The sequence below is a fragment of the Aspergillus nomiae genome (assembly GCF_001204775.2).
Source record: "Aspergillus nomiae NRRL 13137 chromosome Unknown contig00032, whole genome shotgun sequence".
NCBI classification, from domain to species: Eukaryota; Fungi; Ascomycota; class Eurotiomycetes; order Eurotiales; family Aspergillaceae; genus Aspergillus; species Aspergillus nomiae.
The window spans coordinates 74661-100244 of record NW_015378087.1 but is presented as its reverse complement, the minus strand read 5'-3'; the positions used below and the strand labels follow the sequence as shown (position 1 = coordinate 100244).

The 25584-nt window shown below is 48.4% G+C and overlaps 6 protein-coding genes across 6 annotated transcripts; 2 read left to right on the top strand and 4 right to left on the bottom strand.

Annotated features, from left to right (window-relative positions):
• Positions 1-2305: 2305 nt before the first annotated feature.
• On the top strand, positions 2306-6382 carry ANOM_001872 (uncharacterized protein; the record flags this gene model as incomplete). The annotated part of the gene is made up of 11 exons (XM_015547129.1): positions 2306-2728; positions 2787-3509; positions 4037-4100; positions 4148-4959; positions 5012-5045; positions 5095-5206; positions 5256-5276; positions 5328-5662; positions 5712-5886; positions 5942-6230; positions 6287-6382. The coding sequence occupies 11 exons, from the start codon at positions 2306-2308 to the stop codon at positions 6380-6382; spliced, it is 3084 nt and encodes a 1027-aa protein (XP_015410302.1).
• Positions 6383-6558: 176 nt separating this feature from the next.
• On the bottom strand, positions 6559-8430 carry ANOM_001871 (putative monooxygenase; the record flags this gene model as incomplete). Its single annotated transcript, XM_015547128.1, has 8 exons — positions 6559-6670; positions 6744-6847; positions 6932-7121; positions 7188-7236; positions 7298-7353; positions 7426-8087; positions 8152-8280; positions 8359-8430. 8 exons carry the CDS (start codon positions 8428-8430, stop codon positions 6559-6561), a joined length of 1374 nt encoding a protein of 457 aa, XP_015410299.1.
• An 848-nt stretch (positions 8431-9278) lies between these two features.
• On the bottom strand, positions 9279-10630 carry ANOM_001870 (DUF3500 domain-containing protein; the record flags this gene model as incomplete). Its single annotated transcript, XM_015547127.1, has 3 exons — positions 9279-9535; positions 9615-10367; positions 10420-10630. 3 exons carry the CDS (start codon positions 10628-10630, stop codon positions 9279-9281), a joined length of 1221 nt encoding a protein of 406 aa, XP_015410300.1.
• Positions 10631-11209: 579 nt separating this feature from the next.
• ANOM_001869 (uncharacterized protein) lies at positions 11210-13960 on the bottom strand (the record flags this gene model as incomplete). Its single annotated transcript, XM_015547126.1, has 6 exons — positions 11210-12299; positions 12358-12906; positions 12968-12992; positions 13048-13221; positions 13320-13396; positions 13446-13960. 6 exons carry the CDS (start codon positions 13958-13960, stop codon positions 11210-11212), a joined length of 2430 nt encoding a protein of 809 aa, XP_015410322.1.
• Positions 13961-15683: 1723 nt separating this feature from the next.
• ANOM_001868 (carbon catabolite derepressing protein kinase) lies at positions 15684-18310 on the bottom strand (the record flags this gene model as incomplete). Its single annotated transcript, XM_015547125.1, has 4 exons — positions 15684-16225; positions 16288-16899; positions 17001-17836; positions 17910-18310. 4 exons carry the CDS (start codon positions 18308-18310, stop codon positions 15684-15686), a joined length of 2391 nt encoding a protein of 796 aa, XP_015410321.1.
• A 1202-nt stretch (positions 18311-19512) lies between these two features.
• ANOM_001867 (ubiquitin interaction motif protein) lies at positions 19513-23321 on the top strand (the record flags this gene model as incomplete). Its single annotated transcript, XM_015547124.1, has 8 exons — positions 19513-19610; positions 19702-19756; positions 20050-20079; positions 20145-21377; positions 21623-21870; positions 21920-22099; positions 22628-22862; positions 22915-23321. Exons 1-8 carry the CDS (start codon positions 19524-19526, stop codon positions 23319-23321), a joined length of 2475 nt encoding a protein of 824 aa, XP_015410324.1. The 5' UTR covers positions 19513-19523.
• Between the last annotated feature and the right edge of the window lie 2263 nt (positions 23322-25584).

Genomic DNA, 25584 nt, shown 5'->3' with positions numbered 1-25584 from the left:
CGTTGCATGGTTCTGCATTAGCAGTAGCCAAACGTGCCACTCCTTGGTGATCGAACGATTTTTCCCAATCCTCATCAAGGAGACAGAGATATCTAGTTTTACTCCGAGGGTCTTGCCATATTACTAATTGGATTGTCTACCAACAACTATTCAACCTTGCGCATGATCAAATCCTGCGAACGTTGGAAATAGACGACTGATCACATCAACTACAAGCGCTAGCAGCTAGTGCCGATACATACCTATCCTTCGTCTAGCGTTACTACTGCGTCTAGAGTTTCCAGCTGTTGTTTAAACATCCCTACACTGGGGAAGATTTCAAGGCTGCATGCTTCCCTGCACAAATCCGTGGGTAGCAGTGAACTGGACACTCAAACGCGACGCACCGGCTGATTTGAAGCGGCCAGTCTGTTTGTACGTCTGTACGTCTGTACGGATCAACTCGACTGCTTTGTAAGTTGAGTAACACAACACTGTGTGGCTGCCATGCCTCTAGTTTTAATTCCCGTCATATACACCCCACCCTTTATTGCCCTCGGCGCTGATAAGCGCTGGCCGTCCTTTCCTTTCTTTTTTCGCTATTTGATGATTGATAATCCCCATTTCATGTTCGATGTGCCGCATTTATCCCGACCCGCCCTAGGCGCAGCTCGCAGGCACGCCCTCGGTCCGGTTGATAATGCTCGGAAGAACAACTATGGTTCTGACCCGGCTTGATGGATCAAGGATGCCTCAAAGTGCCCACAGCCCGGCATGGCTCGAAAGATCTGTTGGGTGTAGTCAATCTTTGCTCATCTTCTACATTTTGAGCTGATTATGCAGCCATTTGATGACCCTGGACCATGCCGCATTGCCCGTATTCGTGTCATTGATATGGGTAGAATACCGAGTTTACCGAAAAGCAACATCACTAATCACTGGAATCGGTGTCCTGCTGATCCATTCTGAGTATCCTCCGACAAGAGGATGTTGGACAACGATTCGATACTGCCAATACGGATTCCAACAGCGTCCACGGACTCGAAACTTGGTAGGACAATCTCCCTGGCATAGTACCACGGTTCCAATATAGAGGACAAATAGCAATAGCCCCGTGCAAGGAGCGGCCTGGCTTCACTACTGGCATCATCCTTCTGCCTTCCCGTTTCTGCCTTCAACCTTGGCTTTTTCTGAAATGCGTATGCCGACAATCTCGATGCAAAAATATACCCCTCTGTCGGAAGAAGTGGTTCAGCAGAGTATTTAAGTATGGACTCTCCCACGAAATGGGTCATCGTCAATGCAATCCAGACAACTTGTCCACTCTGACTGTTTCTTCTTTGCTTCTTCGCCGAGGATCCCACCATCATCTTGTTTAAACATGGCCCATCAGAAAGGTTCAACAATTCATCTTGATCCAGAACATATATCCTGTACAGGCGGAGGACGAATAGCCCTGACATGCAGAAGTTGTGCAGGAAATCCTCGAAGGTTTGCTCCCCTGATTGCGCCCAGCCTTCTGATGTTAGCTTAAGGTTCCCCAGAGTTATGGATTGCAGTAGCTGCCAGGGACTGGGTTTTAACACGTTTGTCTGTGCGCACTGTAACCCCGAGGCAGCGACAGGAACAGTCCGAAGTGCAGTCTCCTCGCTCCGTCATTCTACCACCCCCGAATCGTCCCAGCCCAATTCTCCCACGTCGCTGAGCAGAAGCTCCTCTAGGTCAATGTCTTCGCAGAATAGCGGACACCAGAGATAACGTTAAGACTGTTTGGAGTTGGCAATATTCAATCTGAAACGGGAAGAGTGAACCCTGTGCACTGCGGCCTGGTGCTGCTCATATAGTGTCTTGGGGCCGAGGGATCAAACTTTACTTGCCTACTGTTGGTTGTCGCAGGCGGACAGGAGTACTATGGAGGCAATATCGTAAATCTCACATAGTCTGTGAATATGTGCCTTCTTTCGTGACTTTGTCTTTCTCTTTTCTCTTTTCCGCCCCGTTACTTTTATCTGCTTTTTACGTATGTTAACTTGCAATGCTCATGTATGCTTCTATTTCCCAACCTTGGCAGGTAGCAATAAGAATATACGATTTCGTTATGCCAGGCCGCCCCGACTTTTCCTTCAATCTCTGATTAATGTACTACCATTTCCATGCCTTATTTCAGGCTTTGGGCGCATAGCTGCGAAAAGGAGAAAGTAGAGTAGAGCATGACACCATACGAACCATCGACCGGCCAGCATCGGATATTCCGGTCGTTTCGTTCGCGGCTTCTCCGGGCTCCGGGGGATATGCGGGGTGGACCAATTATGACGAATCCCTCTCAATGATCTACAAAGTACTCGTACATAAGGACGATCAATACGATGTCCCCTCTTTTGTGAGTAGCATTGTGAGATTCCTCAATACTCTGCAGCTTATCTCAGAACTTTCACATCATCCTACGATGGCTATCTCCTGGACGAAACTCCCCCCTCCGGAGAGGGTTCCCTACGCAATCCCTCAGCTGGAGGGAGAACGTATTTCAATTCCTGGCAGTAAGGGGGTATTCCGTATCCTAGCGTCCTCAAAGCAGACAAATGGCTTGATGGCTGTTTTCCAAAGCGGTGCGGTGCTGTCCGATGCACCGGGATTCCATTACCACAACCACGCCCATGACGTTTTCTTAGTTACAAAAGGCTATCTAAAGCTATGGAATGGAGATAGATGCCGCATCATGGGACCAGGTGACTTTGCATATGCGCCACCGGTACTTCACTCCCGCATGTTTTGCATGGAAAGAGATGCAAGATCTGACACATCGCTAGACAGTCGTTCATAATCCCGAAACGTTAGGTCCGCATACAGAACTCTACGGCCTGATAACTCCCGGGGATTGGGTTGACTTCTTCCGACACGTCTCCGAGCCCTACGAGGGGCTACTGGTTCCCGAGAGTGACGACCGGGATTTGAAGTCCCTGTTGATACCCAAGGTTATGGCTGCGAAGGAAAAGTTTGATGTCGTCTTCCAACCAAACTATCAACCTCCAGATTTAGGAGACTGGACAAAAGATGATGAACGTCTCCCGGACTCTTCGCAGCCGTTTTACCTACGTGCCAACACCGGTCCAAGATGGATGTTGGGAGGTGTCATGTCTCGGCCATTTATCACAACGACCCAAAGCAACGGGGTGTGCGCAATTTCAAGTATCGAATCGTCCAACCAATATAGCCCTTCACTACTATCAGAATATATGACGTTCCACGATGTGGATCACTGCCTCTGTATTCAAGAGGGAACCCTGATCGTCCGTCTGAAGGGTTTACCGGATGCTGTCTTCCGTGAAGGCGAAACGGTGGTCATTCCAGCCGGTCAGACATTTGCCCTAGCTTTCGGCAGCAAATACGTACGTGTCTGGTCTTTCACAGATGGAGATGGCATTGAGAGTCTGGTGCATCGGTTGGGGACGCCATTCGAAGGCGTTGTTCTGCCTGATAGGGAGTTAGAATGGGATTCGGCCCAGGTTGGATCTGTTGCAAAGGGGCTCAATGTAGATATTGCCTTGTAATGGTTACCTCCACCACCCATGGCTCCATTCGTTAGTTAATACCCTGAATGCAATCTAAATTACTCAAACAAATTAGAAAGTTTAGCTAAAATAGCGTTGAAATTCCCCGCGGGGCATGTCATGTGACGGCTAGACAGGCCGGGCAGTTTGGGTTAGTGTTCGGCAATTCCGACCACTTTTTGTCGCGTCGCATACTCTTTGTACGCTGTGTCTCCCCGGATGCACATTCCAGCATCACCACCCCCGTACATCTATACATACAATATATCTTAATGTGACGGATATGACTATAAATGGATGATGCAACGTCAGACGCAGCGATCGCCATCAATTCGCACCACAGTGGATGATTCTGGTCCACCTCGGGCGAAGCGGCCGCGTGCTGCTCAAGCCTGCGACAGGTGTAGAACAAAAAATATAAATGTGATGAATCATACCCTTGCTCGCACTGCAAGAGTAAGTCGCTTATCTGGCCTCCACTCAGTAAAAGATCTATCTAACCTGTACAGAGAGCGGCATCAGTTGCGTATATCAAGGGAATTACCGACAGCGTGAAAATGACCGCTCAGCTAGGTGAGTTACGATTCCCAGCGCGGTGTGGTAGTTAGTGTCTCTGATAGCATTTGTCAGTTATGTTTCCGACTTAGAGAAGAAAGTAGATGAGCTTTCCGCAAAGCTCCGCGTGGCTGAATCTGAAATTGCTTCTCAGCGCTCTCCTCGGTCTCAGAGAGAGACGACAGCCCCTGAAACAAGACAGGTACCCCATGCCATAATAGATGCAACTCCGTGTTCTATGCCTCGGCATGGCTCGACCCCAAGAGAAGAGATATCACTGTCATACGACAATCATGACGAGGCCGGGGACTCCGTGGAAGATGAAATCAGCGAGCTTAATCACCACACCAACGGCATCGAGTTCCATGGAAGCACATCGTCAACTGCACTAATAGGCCATCTTCAAAAGAGGCACGAGCCCGGCCGAACTCAAGAGCAACATAATCTCAATGGCGTGCCAGAGTACTCTATAGTATCTACACTACATAATTCAAGTTTCTCGCCCTCATATACGGCTGGCCCGGCGCAACCCGGGGCACTTCATGAGCACAACTACTACTTTGAACAGGCTCATGCATTTATGAACGGATATTTTGAGAACATCCACTTTATTCATCCTTTGATTGACAAAGAGGACTTCTGCCTGCGGGCTCATGATCTATGGTTCAACCGAAAGAAACAACCAGAACCAAGTTTTGTCGCACTGTATCTAAGCATCCTCTCATTTGGCGCCTTGGTTCGTGTTTGGGATGAGGAGCGACTTGGAGGCTTAACGCGTTTCGAGTGGAGCCGGAAGTTGTTCGGGGAAGCCCAAGTCTATCTGAACTATTTGCAGTTTTCGAATAATCTGGACACAGTCCAGTGCTTGTACCTCATGGTATGCATGGCTTATATTTATTCACACACATAATTTCACTAACATGGGATAGGCTAAAATTTGCCAAAACGAGCTCAACCCGAACTGTCTGTCATCCTATTCTTGCAGTGATTTCGTATTGCTAATGCCTCGTAGTGGCTTATATGTACTTGGGCCTTGCTATACGCACATGTCTAGCAGCTGGTTTCAACAGGGAAGTGCGTAACTCTACAGAGCAAAGGGCAGGTTGGATCTCCAAAACTTGGTGGTAGGTGCACTTGGAATTATTCAGTATTCTCGGTGCTAATTATCTACAGGGGCTTATTCTCTCTCGAAATGTGAGTACTCTCTGAGGTTATAAATCTCTGTGATGTATACTGATGAGGCAGTGAGATGAGCTTTTCTGTTGGCCGTCCGGATACTCTAGGAATGGATGAATATCACAATCGAGCTCTTCCGGAAAGAGACGATTCCGAATACGCCATCATACCATGGATGGTTGATTTTGCACAAATGATTCGTAAGGTGTCTGTGCAAATCTACCATTCACGAATCACCTTGCAGGATAAATTGCAGGTCGCGCTGCAAATCGAGGCTGAGTTGGATAGATGGATGTTGAGACTTCCGGAGAGAATTAAGCCGGATGTCCTGAGGCAACGAGCATCTGGCGGTACACTGCGAGACCCAAAGTGGGCTCGCCGGCAAAGATTGGTCCTGGGTATTCGTAAGTCGTCCACCGTGACCCATACGGAAATTGCGGCTAATCCAGATAGGCTATTATAACGTCAAGATGCTCCTATTTCGCCCTTTCCTGAGTCATTTTACACGCAAATTAAGACATCCACCGATCGAGCTGGAACAGACTATCGGGAAGTGTCTTGACGCTGCGATGAAAACAATTGAAGTCATCTATGATATCTACCGAGTCCATACGTTCTTCCGGTGCTGGTATGTTCTGCCATGTTGTTCTCGGATTTCCCTCCACCCTAATTTTATCTGATAGGTGGTATAACACAACATATGTGATGTTCGCCACATCAACTCTGCTACTCCCCATGGTCAAGCTTGGCATGTGCCCTGAAACTATCCCGTTGCGACGATCCGTGGAGATGGCGTTGGAAATCTTGGAAGCGATGGATGAATCGGTCGTGGCACGGAAGTCCGTTGATCTAATCAAACGTTATCTCAAAGAATTCAGCTTGTCGGACGCCCAATCAAGTATGGCGAACATTGAAGGAAGTGTTCCGGCATATGCAGCGGAGACCCCTAGTCAGGGTACTTTTGATATACCGGTATGTGACTTCCAATCCTCTATTCAAGGCCCTCGGAATTAACGAGATCGTGGCAGGAATGGGCCCACGGCTTTGGATTCCCGGACTGTTCGTTTGAAGGAATCGCCCGGCTCTTCGATGACATAGGAGGACTGCCAATGTTGGACAATTGACTGTATTATATGCGATTTCTACAATCGTAGCCATCTACGTTTCTTTGTACATACGCCATCTCAAACTGCCCATACATTTATTCACGACCCAGAATCAGTGTCTGAATACCTATAGAACTGGCACATCAAATCACCCGTACATACACATATCCCAGGAAGTAAGAAAAGAAACAGATCTATAGATTCGCCTTCTTCTTCAAAAATAACTCCGGATTCTGCCCAACCGCCTTCTCCACCTCCTGCAGTGCATCGTACCCATACAACCAGGGCTGCACCTCAGGACACGTCCTACACGCATACACATCAGCACCTGACCTACAACCACAAACACACAAAAGAAAAAAGGAAAATTATCACTCACCATCGACTAGGAAACGCCCCTTTAATCTCCTTCCCCAACTGCGATAAGAAAATCTCATCTCTCTTTTCCTGCTCGGGTCCGTTGTACATGTGGAAATCGTTTCTCTACGGTGAACCGTTAGTTTTATAGTTCATGAACCAAGTAAAGACGGAAAGAAGACTATAGAGTAAGAGAAACATAGAAATTACCTGCTTAAACGTCTCCTTAACAATCGCCTCGCCTCTTGACTTTCTCAAGCTTTCGTATAAGCGGAGAATCTCCGGGAGCTGTGATTTGCTCTTCATGTGGCCTAGAAGGCCACCGAGGACGGCGCCGTCCTCGAGAGATGAGTTTGCGCCTTGAGCTAGGTAGGGGAGCATTGGGTGGCAGGAGTCGCCGCTGGAGTTATTAGTTAGAATTGCTGGAAGATCGAGTACAGAGAGAAAGAGCGGGGGAGGAGCGTACATGAAGACGAGGTTGGATCTGTCATTAATCCAGGATTCCATTTCACCGTCTGTATCAAACCGTTAGTGGACAGCCCATAAAAGGAAGGACAATGAGATTCAAAGACTCACGATGCATCAGCTTCCACTTGTCGACAGTGTCGACATAACTGAGGAATTGGTTCAACCTAGACGACCATGTCAGCCAATCTCATTCCCCACAACAAACTCCAAGAGAAGAAGGGGGAGGAAGGACATACACAGGATCCCACCCCTCAAACAGCGCCTTCATCTCCTCCACGCTCCCCTCCTGCCTGGATACCCCGGGGGGCAAATTGTCCGGCACAAGAAGCACAATATTAAACATGCTACCTCCACGCAATGAATAAGCCACCGCATGCGCCCCGGGCCCAACCCAGAAATGACACTCTGGGTTCTCAACCCAAGCTCGCAGTTTCGGATCCGTGATCTCGTCCGCCCTGAGCACAATCCGATACGCCAAATCGCCTGTCGGCAGCGGATCGTCCTTCCTCCCCTCGTAGCACTCCCGACATTTCGACCACAGCCCGTCCGCCGCGACGATGAGATTGCCACGGTACGTCTTCCCGGAGAGCGTATGGACAGTGGTGGAGTCGAAATCGAGCCGGTCGACCCGTTCGTTGAGGTGGAATTTCACGCCGAGGTCCTGCGCGCGGGCGAAGAGCGCCTGTTGGAGGTCGACGCGATGGAGGTCAATGAAGGGCGCTTGGTACTTTGCGCGGATGTTGGTGTGGAATTGATCCTCGTGGGCCAGGATTTGGCCCGTGTATTTGTGCACGGTTAGGGCTGTTGGCTCAGCGGCCGATTGCCAGAGCGATGATGGGAGGCGCCAGTGCTGGAAAAGGCGGGATGCGTTGGGGGTTATTTGGAGGCCTGCGCCGACCTGCAGTATCGTATCATTAGCTTTTGGAGCTTCTATATTGCCGTATATGTCCGGATATACGAACCTCGGCGAGTTCCTTTGCCTGCTCAATAACTTCGACTGTGTGGCCCGATGTAGCGCAGGATATAGCCGTCGCGAGGCCGCTGAGACCTGCGCCGACTATAATGATGTGGAGGCGGACTTCGTCTGTGATCTTTTCAGTTTGTTAATTTTTTTTTTTTTTGTTTTTTTTTTGTCTTTGTTCAACCGGACGCAAGAGTGATGAACTTACCATAGCTGTTTCCTCCTTGCGCGACTTTCCTCCCGATAACCTAGTCAACAGACGATAAATGTAGTCGAACATTGAGATACGTTGTCCACCGAGGATTTCAAATTGATTTGCACATAACGGCCAACGCAAGGGGGGCTAATGAAGCTCAAATACGAGCAATCCGGCATCCAATCAGACGATCGTGAAGGGCATTACCGGGGTCGGCAATTCCGACGCTGTCGGATATTCCACAGCTGGGCATCTTTGCTTGGCTTTTCATTGGGCTAGAGATGGAGGATCCTGCGTGAAATTGATATGGGCCCCGGGCTACTTTGGAGCTGGTGGTCAGGGCGTTGGTCTGAGCTTTTGGGTTGTTGTGTAGCTTATCAAGTTGTATGGGGATTTTAGGGGTGGTTGGATGCTACATAGTTTGAGTTGGATTGGTTATATTGGGCCAAGGGATATGCGTTTTGATACACAACTTTGGGGTTTTTGGCAATATTTTAGTATTCACTATATGCTTGTGTTCTCATTTATTTCTTGAGAATCCTGGTCTTACGGGGTATGCCAAATGCTTACAGCTATGTGGTTGTTTAGAAGAGAGTATCCCAAAGCTATGAACCTTATCAGCAGGCACAGGCAATAGTTCTAGCCCGCTCGGCAGATCCGAGCCATAGGTCTCAGTCACAAGTTACGCCATAGCTGATGGGGGTAGCCATTGATCGTACGTTCCTGTGGCGAATTCTCCACAGATAATTCAGTAAAGCAATGCCGGGTGGATCTAGGTTATGCTCGGGTATATCGGCAGTTACGTAGAGTGAGCCAGCCGGGGGAGTGGAAGTGAACATATCATGGACGCTTCATTTGGCACAATCTAGTATCTCATATGCTCACTATGTACATCTATCGCATAACGTCATCTAAAATCAGCATCGGTCCGCCTAAAGAGCCGACTTCTCCCACGTAATGTCCTTCCCCACTATTCCCTCCACAGCGGGAATCAACGGCCGCAGGGCATATCCGTAGTCACCACCATTAGGCGTGCGCAGCAAAGTATGAATGTGGAACTTCTTCGGCTCTTCATTGTTCAAGAAGACGCCAGAGTGATGGTCAAACTCCACGAGAACCACGGGGCTCTGAATCCGGTAATAAAACGGATCCTCGTCGCCAAAACCACCAATCCAGGAGAAGTACGTTTCTGACTGGAATTGCCGGATGTGATCCAGTTTCATATCCCGCGATCGTTGGAAGGTAAAGTAGATACTGCTCCAATATACCGTAGAGCAATTCCTTCTGCTCCTCGTTGAGCGACGAAGCGAGGATCCCCTCGTACGGAACCTCTCGGTTATCCCGATACGCACCGCACACATGTCGCTGGTCATCCTTGTTCCAGCGACCAGGTGGCATTGCGGGGTCATGCATCTCAGCGTACACGCGAGCCTGCTGCTGGAGATCTGGACTGAGCGACTGCATAAGTCGGAGACCCAGTTCCTCCTCGACCTGCATAATGCGGGTGCCTGCATACGGACCGGAGTCGATCTCATTGGGTTCTGCGCCTGTGAACCACGGCGAGGCGACGATCTGGCCCTTGTACAGGAACACGTTCAGACAGAGATGATGGCCGTAGAACGACCAGCCCCAGGGCCTGGTGGTAGAGGGACGTCCAAACAGGACGAAGTTGTAGGAGAACTCGTTCATCACCTTTGGTGATTCGACGAGCTCGCCTAGGAAGTGATTGATCCGCATGGCTTTAACGGCCTTGTCGTAGCCTTCTGGTGATAACGTAGCCTTGAGCACGTTCAGAATTGCGTCGCGGGTTTCGGCGTTGACTTCGTCGAGACGGAGGCCTTTGTGGCTGAGGAGGAATTCGGGGTTTGACCATGTGCGCCATTCGGGGGAGTCGATGTGATATGAGAGTGCTTGGCGTTGTTTGTCGTCTACTATGGAGAGTAGAGACTCAACTGCACTTACTATTGTGCCGATGGGAACATCTTCATCTTGTAATGTGAAGAGCCCGGGTCGGACATTTCCTGGCTGGATATTAGCCACAGAGCAGCAATTGTGGGAAATGAAATGTCATACCATCGGTTGTGACACCCTTGAATGGCTCCTGCAATAAATCCAACCAGTGCATGTACAGCGCATGCAGCCATGGTGGGTTGTGAAGGGTCTTGAAATCATGGGCATATTCATGCGCGTCTTGAGTGCGCATTACCTGGAAGCGTTTCAGGCTCAGGTCGGGTATATATTGGCGGTACTCGCCCGTGGGCTTGTCTGATTGTGCGCGCGTCATGTTAGATAGCAATTGAAGGAGCTGTGACTGGTTGAAGAGAGTTGGAGAAGAGGAGGGGCGCTACGTTTTAAATGCAGCTTATCTATACTTGGATTTTTTACTTCCCCATATCGGATGATCCCCCCGTGGCGTTCTCCCCACACTTTCCCCACGTCGGTGCTGTGGAGAGCGGCAAACTTCTTATCCGTCGGCCGTTGATTCCACTTCGAGGAGAAATTAGTCCACCAGAGCTGCGGATTCCTAATTCCTGGGGTTGTGGGGTGACGTCGTTAGGGTTGATGCATATTGTGGTGAAGGCACCCCCGGTAGTTCTACCGATTCACGTATAATGCTATATCCTTCTTGTAGTATAACTCCTAGTGCGGCTTCGTGACCCGATATTCTATCCAGGTTATTTTTATCAAACACCAATATACCGTATCAACTAACTAAAACAGTGTGAATCAATGAAGGACGTCCTTGCAAAGACTCTGTATGCTTCCTCTGGCGAACCAGCAGCTCTCTGGGTTAGATCAACGCCGTGCATACTGATTCCTCTGGAGTCCTTTGCGTTGTACACTGAACTGCCCCCCATCCCATTCACTCTTCATGGTCGGCAGAGTCGCTGTCCTCGCTATCTGCCAGTTGCGTATTCTTTGGCACAACCACTTTGGAATACCCCAGCTGAACCTGAGCACCATATGCCAATAGAAGCGTTTCGACCTCGCGGTGGCCTTTCCTCTTTGCCCACCCAAGGCTTGTTATTCCATGGCAATCTTTCAAGTTTGGGTCTGCACCTGCATCAAGTAGCATCTTGACCACTGCGAGCTGGCCTCTGTATGACGCAACTGTAAGGGCAGTAGCATCGTGACGGCCACCAGGGGAGTCCAAGTTGATGCCACTTTTGATAAGCCTTTCCACGACCAGTGTCATTCCAAATGAAGACGCATAGTATAGTGGTTCTGTGGACCAAGCCTCTTCGGTGGCAGCCTCGGGAATCAAAACCTGAACCCAGGATCTAAAGTTACCTCCATTATGTAGGGCACATGTTGCAAAGAATGCCATTATCTCGTCCAACTCAGAGTGGTCAAGCACGAAGCCAGCAGGGGCATGCAAGCCGCAATACTGTCCCCAGGTCATGGAGGCATAGCTCAACAGAGGAAACTCCTTCAGACGCCTTCTGAGGGAATGTCGGCTTCGGCACGGCTTCTGGAATGCATCAAACATCAAGTATGTCAAGCATTTCTGGAAGATACACCGTGTAGCTTCGACCTCCTGCAAGCTGTAGTATGCGGCAGGGCCCTGTCTGATAGCATCGGATGTAAGAAACGCTTTGACCGAGGAGTGGGCTAATGTTATAACCGAAGTCACTTCATCATACGCCACTAGTCCCTGGCATATCTTTAGGATGACTGTGGGTGAATACAGCCTACATTCGTCATCTAAAAATTTGTCTCCCTTGATGATGACCACAGCTTCGCTCAATGCTGACAAAGTGATCAGTTGTCGGCTAAATGTAAGCCAGAGAAGTACATCTCTTGCGAGTTCACGGCTATACGGGGGGATCTGTCCGAGAATCACTTCGTACGTTCCATTTAAGCTTTCTGGCAATGTCGCAAGCGCCTTCCGGACACCTCGACCAGTTGCTTGGGCACTGAGAAGGTCAATCTGACATTGAACGTATCGGAACCTACGTTGTGGATTAGCTCAAATGTATCTTGCCTAAGAAAGCCTATGTTCGTACTTACATTCCGTTGGCCTTGGCAATAAGTACGGTAGTTATATCTCTTTTAGTGTGTGGAGGGAGATAACGAAGGCTTGGACGTGTCTCCAGCTGCGCGTTCACGAAATCCTGGATGTCTTTCTGGTTTGAAGATGGTTTCATTTGTTCTCTCAGAAGATCATCCTTACTCAGTGTCACTGAAGCTGCTGTGCTGGTAACCATCACATGTATCTGATATTCAGATTCTGCGAGGCTCAGCAATGTGCTTATAATATTTTCACACTCATCGCTCTCATTAACAGCATCGACAAAAATATACAGCCGTTTAAGCTCACGCGCATGACTGCGAAGTATCCGGAGAAGGATATCCGGAGAAGGAAGTGACTTCTTCCTAAAGTCGGGCTCCAGTACATCAAGGGCTTGAGGAAAGCGGTCGGAAAGCTGTGCGAGTAAAGCACCGAGAACATGGACCAGCTTCTGGGAAGCACTGAGCTGAAACGAGCAGTACGTGAACAGTGCTAAGCTAAAGTCCGTGCTTTGGGTGGCATTCCTCGCTTCTTCTATAGCAGTAGAACTACAGCCAGTACATGTTAACGACTGTATAAAACAAGGCATAATTCCATGATCGAACATACCAAAGGACCGTTTTCCCAGACCCAGCTAAACTCTTTGTAAGTACGTAGATTTAGCGAAGCATCGGAAAGCCAAAGCTTACATTTACCCTCAAGATAGAGCAATCGAGACTTCTCCTGTCCTCGAAACCATCGTTGAAAAGTACCATCGATAAACCAAGATCCTGTGCCAGCCTGGCATACAGACCGTGCTTTGCGATGGCTTACTTCCACATCAAAGGGACATATCCATTCCCTTATCTTCTGACGCAGGTCCTCTAAAGCTGTCATTAGATGGGGCTCGAAAGATAGGAAAAAGGAGGATAGCCCTAAGGCCGAAAATGAATAGGAAGGGTCGTTTGTTTTGGTATCTCACTTTGGCTATCTTGTCTCATCAGCGTTCCCAGGTCCGTCAAGTAATTTATTGACGATAGGACCTCCTTGTCCATTGCCCTGGTAAATCAATCAGCTTCAATCCCAGATCGGAAATAGAGATACATACGAGCTCTCATTCACCATAACTAAGATAAAATAACTCTTGAGACGTTCAAGCTGGACAATACTATCTTGAAGTTTCTCTTTCTTCCCTGGCCATCCTAACTGCTTGAAGAATGACTTTCCTCGTAGTTGTCTTTTCATCAAATCGTCAAGGATGTCCTTCAAGATGCCGTTCGCGCTGAGCAAGGCGTGACGAAACGATTCTGAGGAAAGCGCTTGTGCAGACTTGGGATCCTCTATGTTCAGTGTACCTTGCCGTTCTTTACTCATTTGCTCAAGAACTGCTTTTAGAGCGAAAAGTTCGCCAAACAATTCCCGGATCTCATTGTCGGCATTCTTGACCTCCTTGCAATATCTATACACCTGGCCAGCAGTTTCTATAACTTGCAAAATCAACCCGGTTATCGCAAGGGGGTCCGCCATTCCGATGGTGGAAGCCTGGCCTGTGACACCTGTCTGTTCGAAAACGAGACTTAGTGCTTCTTGTGTGGTTTCTATTGTAGATTTTAAAGCGATCATGTAGGGGGCTTCGGATGCTTGAATGTCGAGAAGTTGTCGCGAGAAGTACCCAACTGCACACAAATCACCCCAAAGAGAACCAAGTGTTGACTAAAAAATTCGGCTGAAGCGATCAAAGAGTTCAACTGCTTATGCGGGGCAAAGTTGATCAATTTCAAGTCCCGTTCTGATTGGTGTCTGCATCGATATACTAGTAAATAAGCCCCCATTTCTTGGAGGCGTACACAGCCTTACCGCCCATACGAGAACTGAATACTCTGTGCCTATCGCTGATACTGACGGCTTATATCACGGGAATGTGCAAATTTGCTGAGCCAAAATTACCAATGTTGACTGCGTAACGATATAATTTGAATGGCGTATGATGTAGAAATCGGCCTGTTCTCCTTGAAGAGTTGTCATAAGGCTCTTGTATTTGGATAGCAACCACTACAGGTGCTGTGAGCATTCGATGCAATATAGGCTGGAGGGGGACTGTAGGATTTGCGCCCCCAGCTTTTCCTCGCTGTACTTCTCTTGAGTGATCTGTCGGCCCTCGACAATAGCCGTACATTTTCCAACCGACAAGGCCGTGGTTCTCTAACGATCAGGTCCACAACCTCCAGCTGAGGAATGCTGTGTATCATCTGAGTCAGTGTCAGCGTTCTTGTATAATGGCAGGAGCCAAAGCACTGGGACACACAGTACGGATCGTCGGCGTGTCATTCAAGACCCAGCGTCCATCCGATCATACGAAAGTCTCCCGACAAGTCTCCCGCTCAAACCAGGAACAAAGTTCACCAGTGGGCGTCTTCACGATTTGCCCCGACACTGCGGATCTTGTTGACATCCAACCCGAATTGACGGCGTAGCTCCAGTGATCTGGGTGACTGTGCATGGGCCTTTGGTGCATCCAGTCTAGTGGGATGGCGTTCGACGATCAATGTCCGAACTTGTTGAGAAGAGTTAGAGTCGTACGCAATAATGACAGGCACTATGGTAGATATAAATCACCCCCGAGTCGCGCGAGCATGAAAGCGAGTAAGAGGCCACAGGGACCACTTCCTATGATCAAGATAGGGACATCATCATAGATGATGGTATCTTGAACAGGAGAAGTTCTCCGATTTTATCCTTGCTATGTTTTATAATTTTGGGTAATTGAATGGCGGTTCAGAGTATGGTGCGCCGAATGAATCGATATGGTTTCTTTCAGTGTATATCTTCCTCAGTATGGGATTAGCAGCTTATTCTCTTGGAAGTCTGACGTCGGCCCATCAAGTTATGAGGAGCAAGCCAAATCCAAAAAGTCCTGGATTTGCCTATTAGAAGTCCGCATTCTTTGATACTCGCTGAAGAATTGATTCCCCACTCGCCCGTCCCACTCTGAGTGGGGAATATTGAAAATCAGTGCGTCGATAAAGACAGCTCAGGCAGCATCAACTAAGTACTTGGACAAGAGAGTGAAGACAGTGGAAACGTGTTGATTGCGAACCATGGTCTAGTAACAGAAGTAGACAATAAAATTATGAACAGTAGGTGAAATTGGTTGCTTATATATCCAAAACCTGCAACTTCTTTTCTCAATCGAGAGAACAGAAGTGCACTTTTGTCCGCTGACATGCAACAAATCAAGCAAAGGCAGGAAAGCAGAATAATAAAAGAATCAGAACGCCGCGCCAGATGCACCGATTTCCCCGAGTACGCCAATCAATGAATTCCCAACATCAGGACCACCAGAGGTCTAGCTTGCGACCGCCAATTGTGCCACGAGATCAGAGGCAACATCAAGGAAAGGATAAGGGCTAGTTATCTCTTTTTCCTTATTCCGGAATCTTTTGCTGATAGGATGCCATTCAGTATCGCTCTCCGCACGGATCACGTTCTGGTATCCATCACACTTGAAGTCCACCATGTAGTTGTTTTCCTCTAATTGATATAACTGGATATCAACGAAAACCCAAACACCATAAGCGACGCGCGGGATTGAAAGATGTTGCGAAGCTGAGGAAGGGCCTGATGCGCTCAAGTGTTCATTGGGACTGTGGCTTTTCTCATCGACCGAGGACGGTCCACCAGCCAGATTGAATTTCCGACGAAGTTCGCTAATATCGCTCCTGCTGCTATGCACGCTACCAGATAAGCCAGGTGCTTTGACGCCTTCTTTCAAGAGACGTGCCCGTATGAACCACGGATCTTTTGGAATATAGTAGTCCGGGGGTAGATCTGGATATTTGCTTTGGAGCGGTGTGGGTTCATCGGCGGACTGCGAGCCTATTTGAGTACCTTGACATCTTGGTTAGTTTGAGCTCAACCAAAGCTTCGAGCTATAAATGAACTGACCTGACTCGGCTGGAAGAATTTCCCATCGTCCTCTCTGCGCTGCAATAGCTTTATAGAGATAAAGCATTGCTCGTATGGTTGGTTACGAGACCGGATCCCAAATTGCCATTTCCGGGTTTTCCTGGGTTGATGCGGGGCGTTACGAGCTTCGGGTGGTTCGAGACGCAATTTGTCTAGATCGACGATGCTGCGAGAGTGAGGTTTCAGGGCCTTGGCTGTTGCCTCCTGTTCCGCTAAAGAACGGCCATCAAGGCCGGATCGATGTGGATCTTCAGAGGCATCCGAGCCTGACCGAGCCTGCTCCTCTGCCAGACGATCTGCGGCGCGGGCTCTTTGTTCCCGCTCGCGCTGTTCCATCAACTGATCATGGACGTAAGGTAAACTAGTTGGCAGAATCCTAACATGGCTGATACGCGATGTCTCCAAGTTATCTGAATCACTTGGCTGATGCAGTTGGAACGACTGGCGCTGTGAACCACTTCGAGTTCTCGTAGGTGGCCCGGCAGGAGCTCCTTGTGAGGGAGCAGCAGCGGGCCGGCCAGTTGTTGCCGGCGAGGCTGGTGTCCGACCCGAAGGTGGCGGAGGTGCAGAGGACATCAAATTCTCATCAGTGGGAGCTAGTGCAAATTATTAGCATACCACCCTCACTCAAGCAGCCTCTATCGATGTCCGGATTCTTGGAGAGTAGAGGCGGTAGAAAATATCTCTTAGTACTCACAGTTAGTTTGCATCATCTCATTTTCTACGATGATAAAGAAGGCATCTTTGATTGCACTGGGTTCAGGATTTTTTAGGGCATCCTCGATATCTTCACGGCCATATCCCATATTTCGTTCCAACTTGGCGATGGCAACCTGGTGGATCTTGTGTTGTACTGATATCGGCTTCCCGGGCGCAATCTTGCGTGGATCGATTGCCTTGTTAGGATCTACGCCCGTTGCGATAAATTCTTCGGGGGGTGGCTGAAGATATTTCGGAAGATCCTTTTGGAACCATGGGTCCTGGCGAATTTCGGGAATTGTAAGTCTATGAACGGGGTGCACCTGCAGCATTGACCTAATCAGGCGGGCGGCGCCGGAAGATATATAAGGAGGCATATGGAAATTGCCAGCGGCAATTTTCTTGAAAAGGGCCGGAATATAATCATCGTCGAAGGGAAGCCGTCCCACTAAAAGCACGTAGAGGATGACTCCACAGCTCCAGACGTCCACCTCGGGCCCCGCGTAAAGCTTTCCGGAGATGACTTCAGGTGCTGCATAGTTCGGGCTACCACAGCTCGTCTTGAGGAAGTTCCCATCTGTCATAATGTTGCTCAGCCCAAAATCTGCGATTTTGACGTTCTTTTCACTATCGATGAGCAAATTCTCTGGCTTCAGATCACGATGAACGATCTTATGGCGGTGGCAGTATTCCACAGCACAAATTATCTGCTGGAAGAACTTGCGAGCTTCGGCGTCATTGCATCTGCCTCTCTTCACCAGGTAATCAAAAAGTTCACGTTCCGCATATTCTAGGACCATGACAATGTCGGTTTTAGTTGCAATGACGGTATATCTGTCATAGACATGCGCCAGTCAGCTATTTAGTTCACTCTTGGCTAACTTCCAAGAAGGGGTATGGACTATACAGCTTAATAATGTGAGGATGCCGCAAGAGCTGAAGGTACTGAATTTCACGCTCAACACGCCCAACCATGTCCCGTGACAGCAGCTTGCGACGAGAGATGATCTTCAGGGCGACCTGACGACCACTAGGCTGGTGAATAGCCAACTTGACTTTACCGAAAGAACCCTCGCCCAGAACCTTCACGGTTTGATACTGATCGAGGCGCTGCATATCCCTGGTGGTCGCAGGGGACTGCATTGACGGATCACCGCCCCTTCCGATCGGCCGTGATGGCGGGGGCATTGTCATTCCAGCGAAATTCGAATTGGGAGGAGTCGCTCCAGAAGCACGTTCACGACGGCGATCGCGGTCGTATGATGGAAGGGGGACCGAGAGGTCTTCGTCATCGAAAGCAGCGGCCATCCTAACGGACAGCAGCGGTTCGGCAGGGTCGGGGAGAACAACGTGACGTGATGGATTTTGAGTGGTTCTCGGGGGTGAACTCCGACCGGATGAAATACCTGAGGGAAAACCGAATGGGAGAAAATTCAAATTGTCAAATGATGCGCCGCGGGGCCTAGGTACACTTAAGTCGGATTCGATGGACGCCAATTAGAAACAAAATCGAAACCGACACAGAACAGTTTCTCCCCCCACAGCAGCTCAGGGTTGGTGAAAGTGGAGCGCTGGAGAGAGCCGACAACGCAGAAAGAACCTGACCTCTGGCGGGGCGGGATGGAGGGGCGGAAGGTCAGTCACATAACACGAGAGCGAAGTCGGACGCTGGAAATGACTATATTTTTGTATCGGGGGTTGAGCTAAATCTTCAATCGAAAGGAAGGGCAAAAGTCAAACCAATGGTGAGCTGGCTGGTGTCCAGAAGATGGATTTGGTGGGATTGCAATTAATGAGGAGAGTGCAATGGCCTGGATTATCAGGTATTATCTTACCGGCTAATTTGGAGACGCTATGAACCTGGAAAAACAATAGTTCAAGAGTCTAGAACCACAATCTGTATCCAGAACGACGTAAATCCCCTATCTTTTATGGATCGTGGTAATTTAAGTTTATTCCTGGGGAATAGCTTCCTGTACAACATTAGTTTTCATATATGTGGCCTAGAGACTTCCTCGGTACTGCTATTTCGTAGTAGATCACGCCTGTACTCAGTAGTTTTAGAACAAATTCAGCGGTCCCCGTGACTACGAATTATCGGGGCTGAAATTTAAAGTAGCAATTTGCGGTAAAATCATTGATATTACCAAGAGTTTAGAACATACTTACTGACTCTTGGTAATTGATAATAGCAACTGCGATGTGGGAGAGTAATACTGTATTGTCCATAGTTATAACATACATCAGCTTTGTGTCATACAGGAGACAATGATGATGATTTACCTTCAAACGGAAAAGCGATGCTCTCTATTTCTTGGCAGCCGCATGTCATGTGGTGGGGAAGCTCAGTGGTCCAAACAATTAACCTTCATGCTTTGGATTGTCCTTGTGCCCCTTGTGCTCAAAGAATAGAGGCTGTGCCTGTTTCTATCATTTGTTTTTTGAGCCTCATTGCTGTATTTATTTTTCTTCTTCGAGCCCATCATCGCTGTGCTGCTGGCCAACAGCACAGAGCTCCGTCATGGCTTCGGAACCAACAGAAGAAGCCATTGCGAACTTTGTGAGCTTCACGAGCACAAGTCGCGAACAGGCAATCAGCTTCCTTAAAGTCAGTACTGCGTCGCGCACATATTCCCACTATACCAGGGCATTTGTCATTCTTCACTATACTTCGCGTGCTAATGTATCATCTACCCCAGGCCAATGACCTCAATTCAAATAAAGCGATCAATGCCTACTTCGAAGATCCCACAGGTCCGCAGACACAGGTATCGTTATTGTTTTTCTTTGCAGGTGCAATTTTCTTTTATATAACATTCTTACTGACCAGGGTCGGTCTCTTTGTAGGCTTCCAATTACCTAAATGACCCAAACATACCCTGTGCGTCCAAACCCAGTTTGACGCGAACCACATGCATAAACTTACTGACTGTCTGCCATTCGCAGCGTTTCATATCGAACACTCCGACCCAGTTCCCAGCTCAGTCCCTCCCTCACGCCCACCGACCACATTAGGCGAGAAAGTACAAGGACCTGAGTATCAACAGGCGACCCCGCCGCCTTCGCAGACGCTACGGGTGAGACCACCTCACTGCGAAATTGTACCAGGATCACTAACTTCAATCTTACCGGGCTATGGCAGATCCCAACAAAGGATTATCACTTGCTGAGCAGGAGGAGCGTGAGCTACAACAAGCTGTGGCCATGTCCTTGAACCAAAACCTTGGACAACAGGAGACAGGCGTTACAACTTCGAACAAGTCGAACTTTGGCCGGGCCACCCGTGACTTTTATGATGAAGGTGCTTGGGCAATGACTTTATTTAACTCTAGCGCTCGCGAAATTATCATCAGTCCAAATCCGGGAGACCGTAAGAGGGTGGAAGGCGAACCAGCATTTCTGCGTCCATCAGAAGACAGTCTATATCTAGGCGGGCTGTTGACCATCCTTAACTCTATACCCCTGGCTCGGGAAGCTCTCCTGCAGAGAAATAGGATCCTCTCAAACTATGGGCACGACCCGCAGTGGTGGAACGGACAACCAATAAACCTTCCAAAAATAGTGACAATTCAAGATGCACACGACGGCGACACGGATTGGGATGATATCATCTACGAAACACAGAGGCTTATCGCCTTTCTGGATATTACGCAACGCTCCTTTGGTAGCGTGGATGCTCTTGTAAGTTTAAAGAGCATGTCTACATACGACTCGGAAGGCAGCATAGGCAGGTTTTTGGAAACATGGCAAGATGCCGCTGTCCGAGCAGATCCTGGGAATCAATTGGCAACTGTCTTCTCGTCCAAGGCATATAAACGACCTCTTACCGTTTACGACACACCTATACACAAAGATTTCTTCATCCTTGAGTCATTCGTGGACCCTGAGCATGGTCAAACTCTCTACGATGTTTTGGATCGCGCCATTTGGTCAGACAGGCCTGGTGAAGAGCTTGACGATGTATGGTTGGAGCATATAGGTGAAATATTCACTATTAGATTGGAAAGCACCGACAGTACAAAGCCTGTTGATGTAAAGATTCCTGCGGTCTTCTACCCTGATCGATATCTCGCCGATTCCAGAGATTTTTCTCGCGACTTTCGTGCCCAAAGACTTCAGGAATATGACGGAATATCCAAATTAGAAAGCCTGATCGACCGCTTTTCGGCGTCAAAGTCTGCTATGCACAGCAGAGGGATGACTCTGAAGGAAACGCTAGAGAAGGCTGCTTCTGCAGTCTCCGTAACACTGCCCAAGAGCCTTGCAAATGGCGCGAATGGGTTGTCTTTGAGCCCGGAGGCGGCAAACGCGGAGGCGAAACGTTTAGCAGATGAATTGCGAGAAGTCTCCAGTAAAATTGATGATAAGCTGAAAGGTAAGCCTCTTTTATCCTGATCGTGCTTCTACATACTAACGCTACCTCCAATCAGAGCTGGTTCAAAGAAGAGAGAGCGCTATTGAGACACTTCGAAGCTACACAAAGATATTAACGGAACCGTCGGATATCCCAGGGAAAACACCTCATTATAAATATACTACGGGGCGTGTGTACTGAACCGCACGTAACTTACGTGTTACGACCTAGCAATCATATGGAGATGGCGGACACCGAACCTACAGCCGCCGATGAGTGGCAGTGGTGGCGGATCAGCTTTTCAACAGATGACGCAAAAGCTCGGCAAGTAGAGTCACAGCAGGGTGATGCGCCCAGTTCCAAAAATGCAGACGTCATTGGATATACGGCGCGCAAAGTTCGAGAAATTGAAGTCCTCAAAGCGGCTCGTGAAGAATCCAAGAATGTTTTGCTTGTCTATGCTAATGGAAATGCGATGAATTTCCGAGAGGAGCCAATTCCGTCTCCACTCCAGGTATGTCTGGTTATTTCTGGAATTAAACCTTAAGCTAACCCCGGTCTAGGAATTTGTCAATGCAGACAATGCAATATTTGACGCTGAGTTCAAGGAGCAAGAGCGTGCGGAGGATGCATCTGACAGGCAGAATGAGGATTCAAACTCCGCCAGTCGCCAGGATGAGAGCACAGAGATGAATGAACTAGCCAAAGATGATCAGCGAGAAACTACCTCGGCCGCTGCAAATGTAAACGTGTTCGACTATCAAGTCTCAAGCTTCGGCGACGCAGTGGAGTCCAGCCAGGAAATGCAGGAAAGGGGAGGGCGAACTCTACTAGGTCAGAGTAGTACAGCAGGCCCTGTACAATATTCGCCGAGTACCAATACCGCGTGGAATTAGTAATGGTGGAAGTGCGAAAGTGATGTAGCTGCTATGCATCTCCAGTGTCTATATGTTGGGATTGATACATACGAAGTATTAAGGATACATATCTTGCAATATGCCAGTACTCAAGTACACAGCTACATTTTAACATCTTTGTATTTCCACTTGTCTTAAAGCGAGCATACCAGCAGGATATAATAGGCTTGGCAATATTCTCATGCCCATGAGATGCCTACATAAATCAATCCACAGCGACCGTTGATAAAACGGTGCAACATCCCCACATGGCCCCCTATTCGGTATGTTTGTATGTCATGTTTGCATCCTAACCCCAACATAGGTTTGATCGAACAAGGAAGCTCATTTTCCATAGATTACCACTACACCTAGACAATGGGTCTCGAAAATGAGGCAATAGCCGGGGCGACGATTGAATTACTCGAGTCTCGCCTCCGGCGACTAACCTACCTTCTCACGGGCGACGCAAATTGGACTGGTGTTCCCACCGCACCCGCGAAACCAGCTTCTTTAGATGACAGTGTCTCGCGCCGTCTTCTCAGCTTAGAGCGAGAGCTTGAGAGACTTAGTCGAAATATCCCCGCAGTGCGGGATGTGCTTCTTCTCCGTGCGGGAACTCATCCTACTATGATCGTACACACACTAATCTACCGTTCTAGATGACCGCTTCCCCGATCTCTTTCGCCCTACACCACCGCAAACGTTCCCAGAAAACCTGTCAACCCAGAATCTCGCCTCAATAGTGTTATCGTATGCCTCCGCGTTTCCAGAGACCGCCTCGCGACTCACATCATTAAATGATCTCCCGATTCCGGATACGCAGACATCGGCCGCCCTCATCCAGCTTCAGCCGCGATTGGACCAATTGGCGCAGGTGCAGGAGGAACAGGCGAAGCAGATCTCAGAACTACGTGTACGGACAGCGCGAGCTTTACAGCGGTGGTATGAGATTGCTTTGGTTGGGGGTGGCGAATGCTGGGCGGAATGGGAAGGGCGCCTTGAGGATGTTGAGCGGGAAGTAAAAAGGGAAGAAGTGGTGAGGGAGCGGAGGGCGAAAGAACTCTGAGCGCGTCTTGATGACGGTTTCGGTCTTGTGCGTTACGACTTATGATACCTCATAATTTACATTTTTCGTACTTTAGTTCGGTGCAGCGCCTCGTTTGCTGTTGTGGATTCTCACGTAATCTCCGGGATATTAGAAGGAGCGAAACTATGACTATGTGCATATCGTGACCAAGATTATCACAAAAACTGGCCCCGGTCTCGAAGAGGGCCACAGCCCCTGCAGAAAGCGCAAGGTACAGACACCCATTGCAGATGGTAAAACTAGACCGGTCGGAAAGAATTGTTCAGGACTGATGTTGACTCATGACGAAACAAGACAGGGGGGATCGTGCATGGCCGCCTATTTTTCTACTCATAGGCACGATCAGCATGCACGATTTGCGGAACTATAAGTTGACTGTGCAAGGCACATAGTAAATCCCATGGCCACATCATATGGACCCTTGCATGTTTCCGTGGCTCCGAGAAGTTGGGATCTTGCCGAAATTACCGTTATAGAGTGGGTATGGATGGGATTGTGGATTTTATACCTCGCCTCGGTTGCAATTTCCCCATCTCTTGGCTAATAAGCGTTGTGCATAATTGTTAATTAAACCGACCAGTTTTATCTGCACATGAGGTCTGCAAGTATTGCCTCTCGGACCAGGAGTTGCAACAGGGTCTTTTGATCCACGGCATGGATGGGTCTAGGTTCAGATAGAAAAAAATAGGTTATTCTCGAGTGAAAGATGGAATATAATTTTTGGGGGCGGTGCTTGATAAGAGCGAATCCACTGGCCCTGTTGCTGTAAAGAAGGGAAATCAATGGACAGAAAGTAACAGAGGATTTCTCGGCATTTGCATTTTCATGGATCTGAATTCTAAGAAAAAAATGCTTAATATTAAGAGAACGACTATGGACTCCGGAATATAGTGGCCTTCTTCATGTGAATAGCCCTACTTTGTGGTTTTTCCCTTTTTAGTTCCCTGATTCTTTAATTCGGATCCCGAGTCTCCTCCGGAGTAGAGTACGTAGGACCCCATTAATTAGCACTTTTAGTGTGGTGAGTGTAGGGATTCTGAGTGTGGTAATGGAAAACTGAAGGATTTCCCAAAACCTACTGATGCAGATTATAAGCAACGTTCCATAAATCAGGATCCATTCGTGGATATGAAAGTTGCACACCATGTTGATCCTTTACTCTTTTATGATGCCGTCAAGCCACTCATGCCACATCTCAGCCTCAGCCCTGGCCAGAATTTAATAAGAGGAACCCACTATCTGCACTAACAGTAATTAAAGCAAAGACCGAGTTGCGTGTCGCCCATCGCAAGCGGAGAAGAGGGATCCATTCGGACAGTTTTGAATCAAGATCTCATTTCGATCTTTGAGTTGCCATGGGTGTGGTCATATTAATGATAGGCAGCGCCATTAAATTGTCATCCAGAGAGTTCAGTCGATGGGGAATTGTGACAATGAGAGTCATTGTGGGGACAGGATGATAGGCTACGAAGGAATAGAATCCTTTGGCCGTGTGTTACCAAGAAAATAGTTAACATTAAAGAAAAAAAAAAATTGAGTAATTGGCAGAACTGGAAAGGGAAAAAGAAAAAGAAAGACAAAAAAGTCCATAACTGTGTCATTACCTTTCTAGTGTTCATAATCCGCATAAGAATAGTAACGACAGAAACTTAGTTCGGCCGAGGACCAGTCGTCATGCGTTCTCGATCTTCCAGGCCAGGGGCCAAACCAGGAACAGCAACCAATCAAGCGCAGTCCGTGTGTTTGTGGAAACGGGGTTCGCGTGGACGCTCCAACTCCAGTGGGTGTGAAACCTGCCAAGTGGTCCTCTAGCGTCGTCGCATCTCTGCCTTGCTGCCTCAGTGTCCAGTCCACATTCTCTTTCCCCTCCCGTCCCATCTTCTCTCCTTTTCCCGACTGGACGAAGTATTCGACTTGTTCAACATTTTGCACTTCACTTTCCCCATCTTTGTTACTTTCTATCACTCCTTCACTTCATCAGTCGCTTTTACGTGATCGACTTTTCACTCGTTTCCACTCTTTCCCCCCTCTCTTTTGCTGTCATCCCTTCTAACGTTTCATATTGATCTTTCCTTCCTCCAGCCAGGTGCTGTTGTTTATTTGTTGCCTGCAAGGGGCATTCTTGTTTCTAAACTTCCCTCAACCAACCTCTCAAGGGACACGCTCTTTGGTCTCTTGATTGTTGTCTCAGAATATAGTGCTTCTTGAATTTTTTATTTATTTATTTTTTTTTAACTTTACC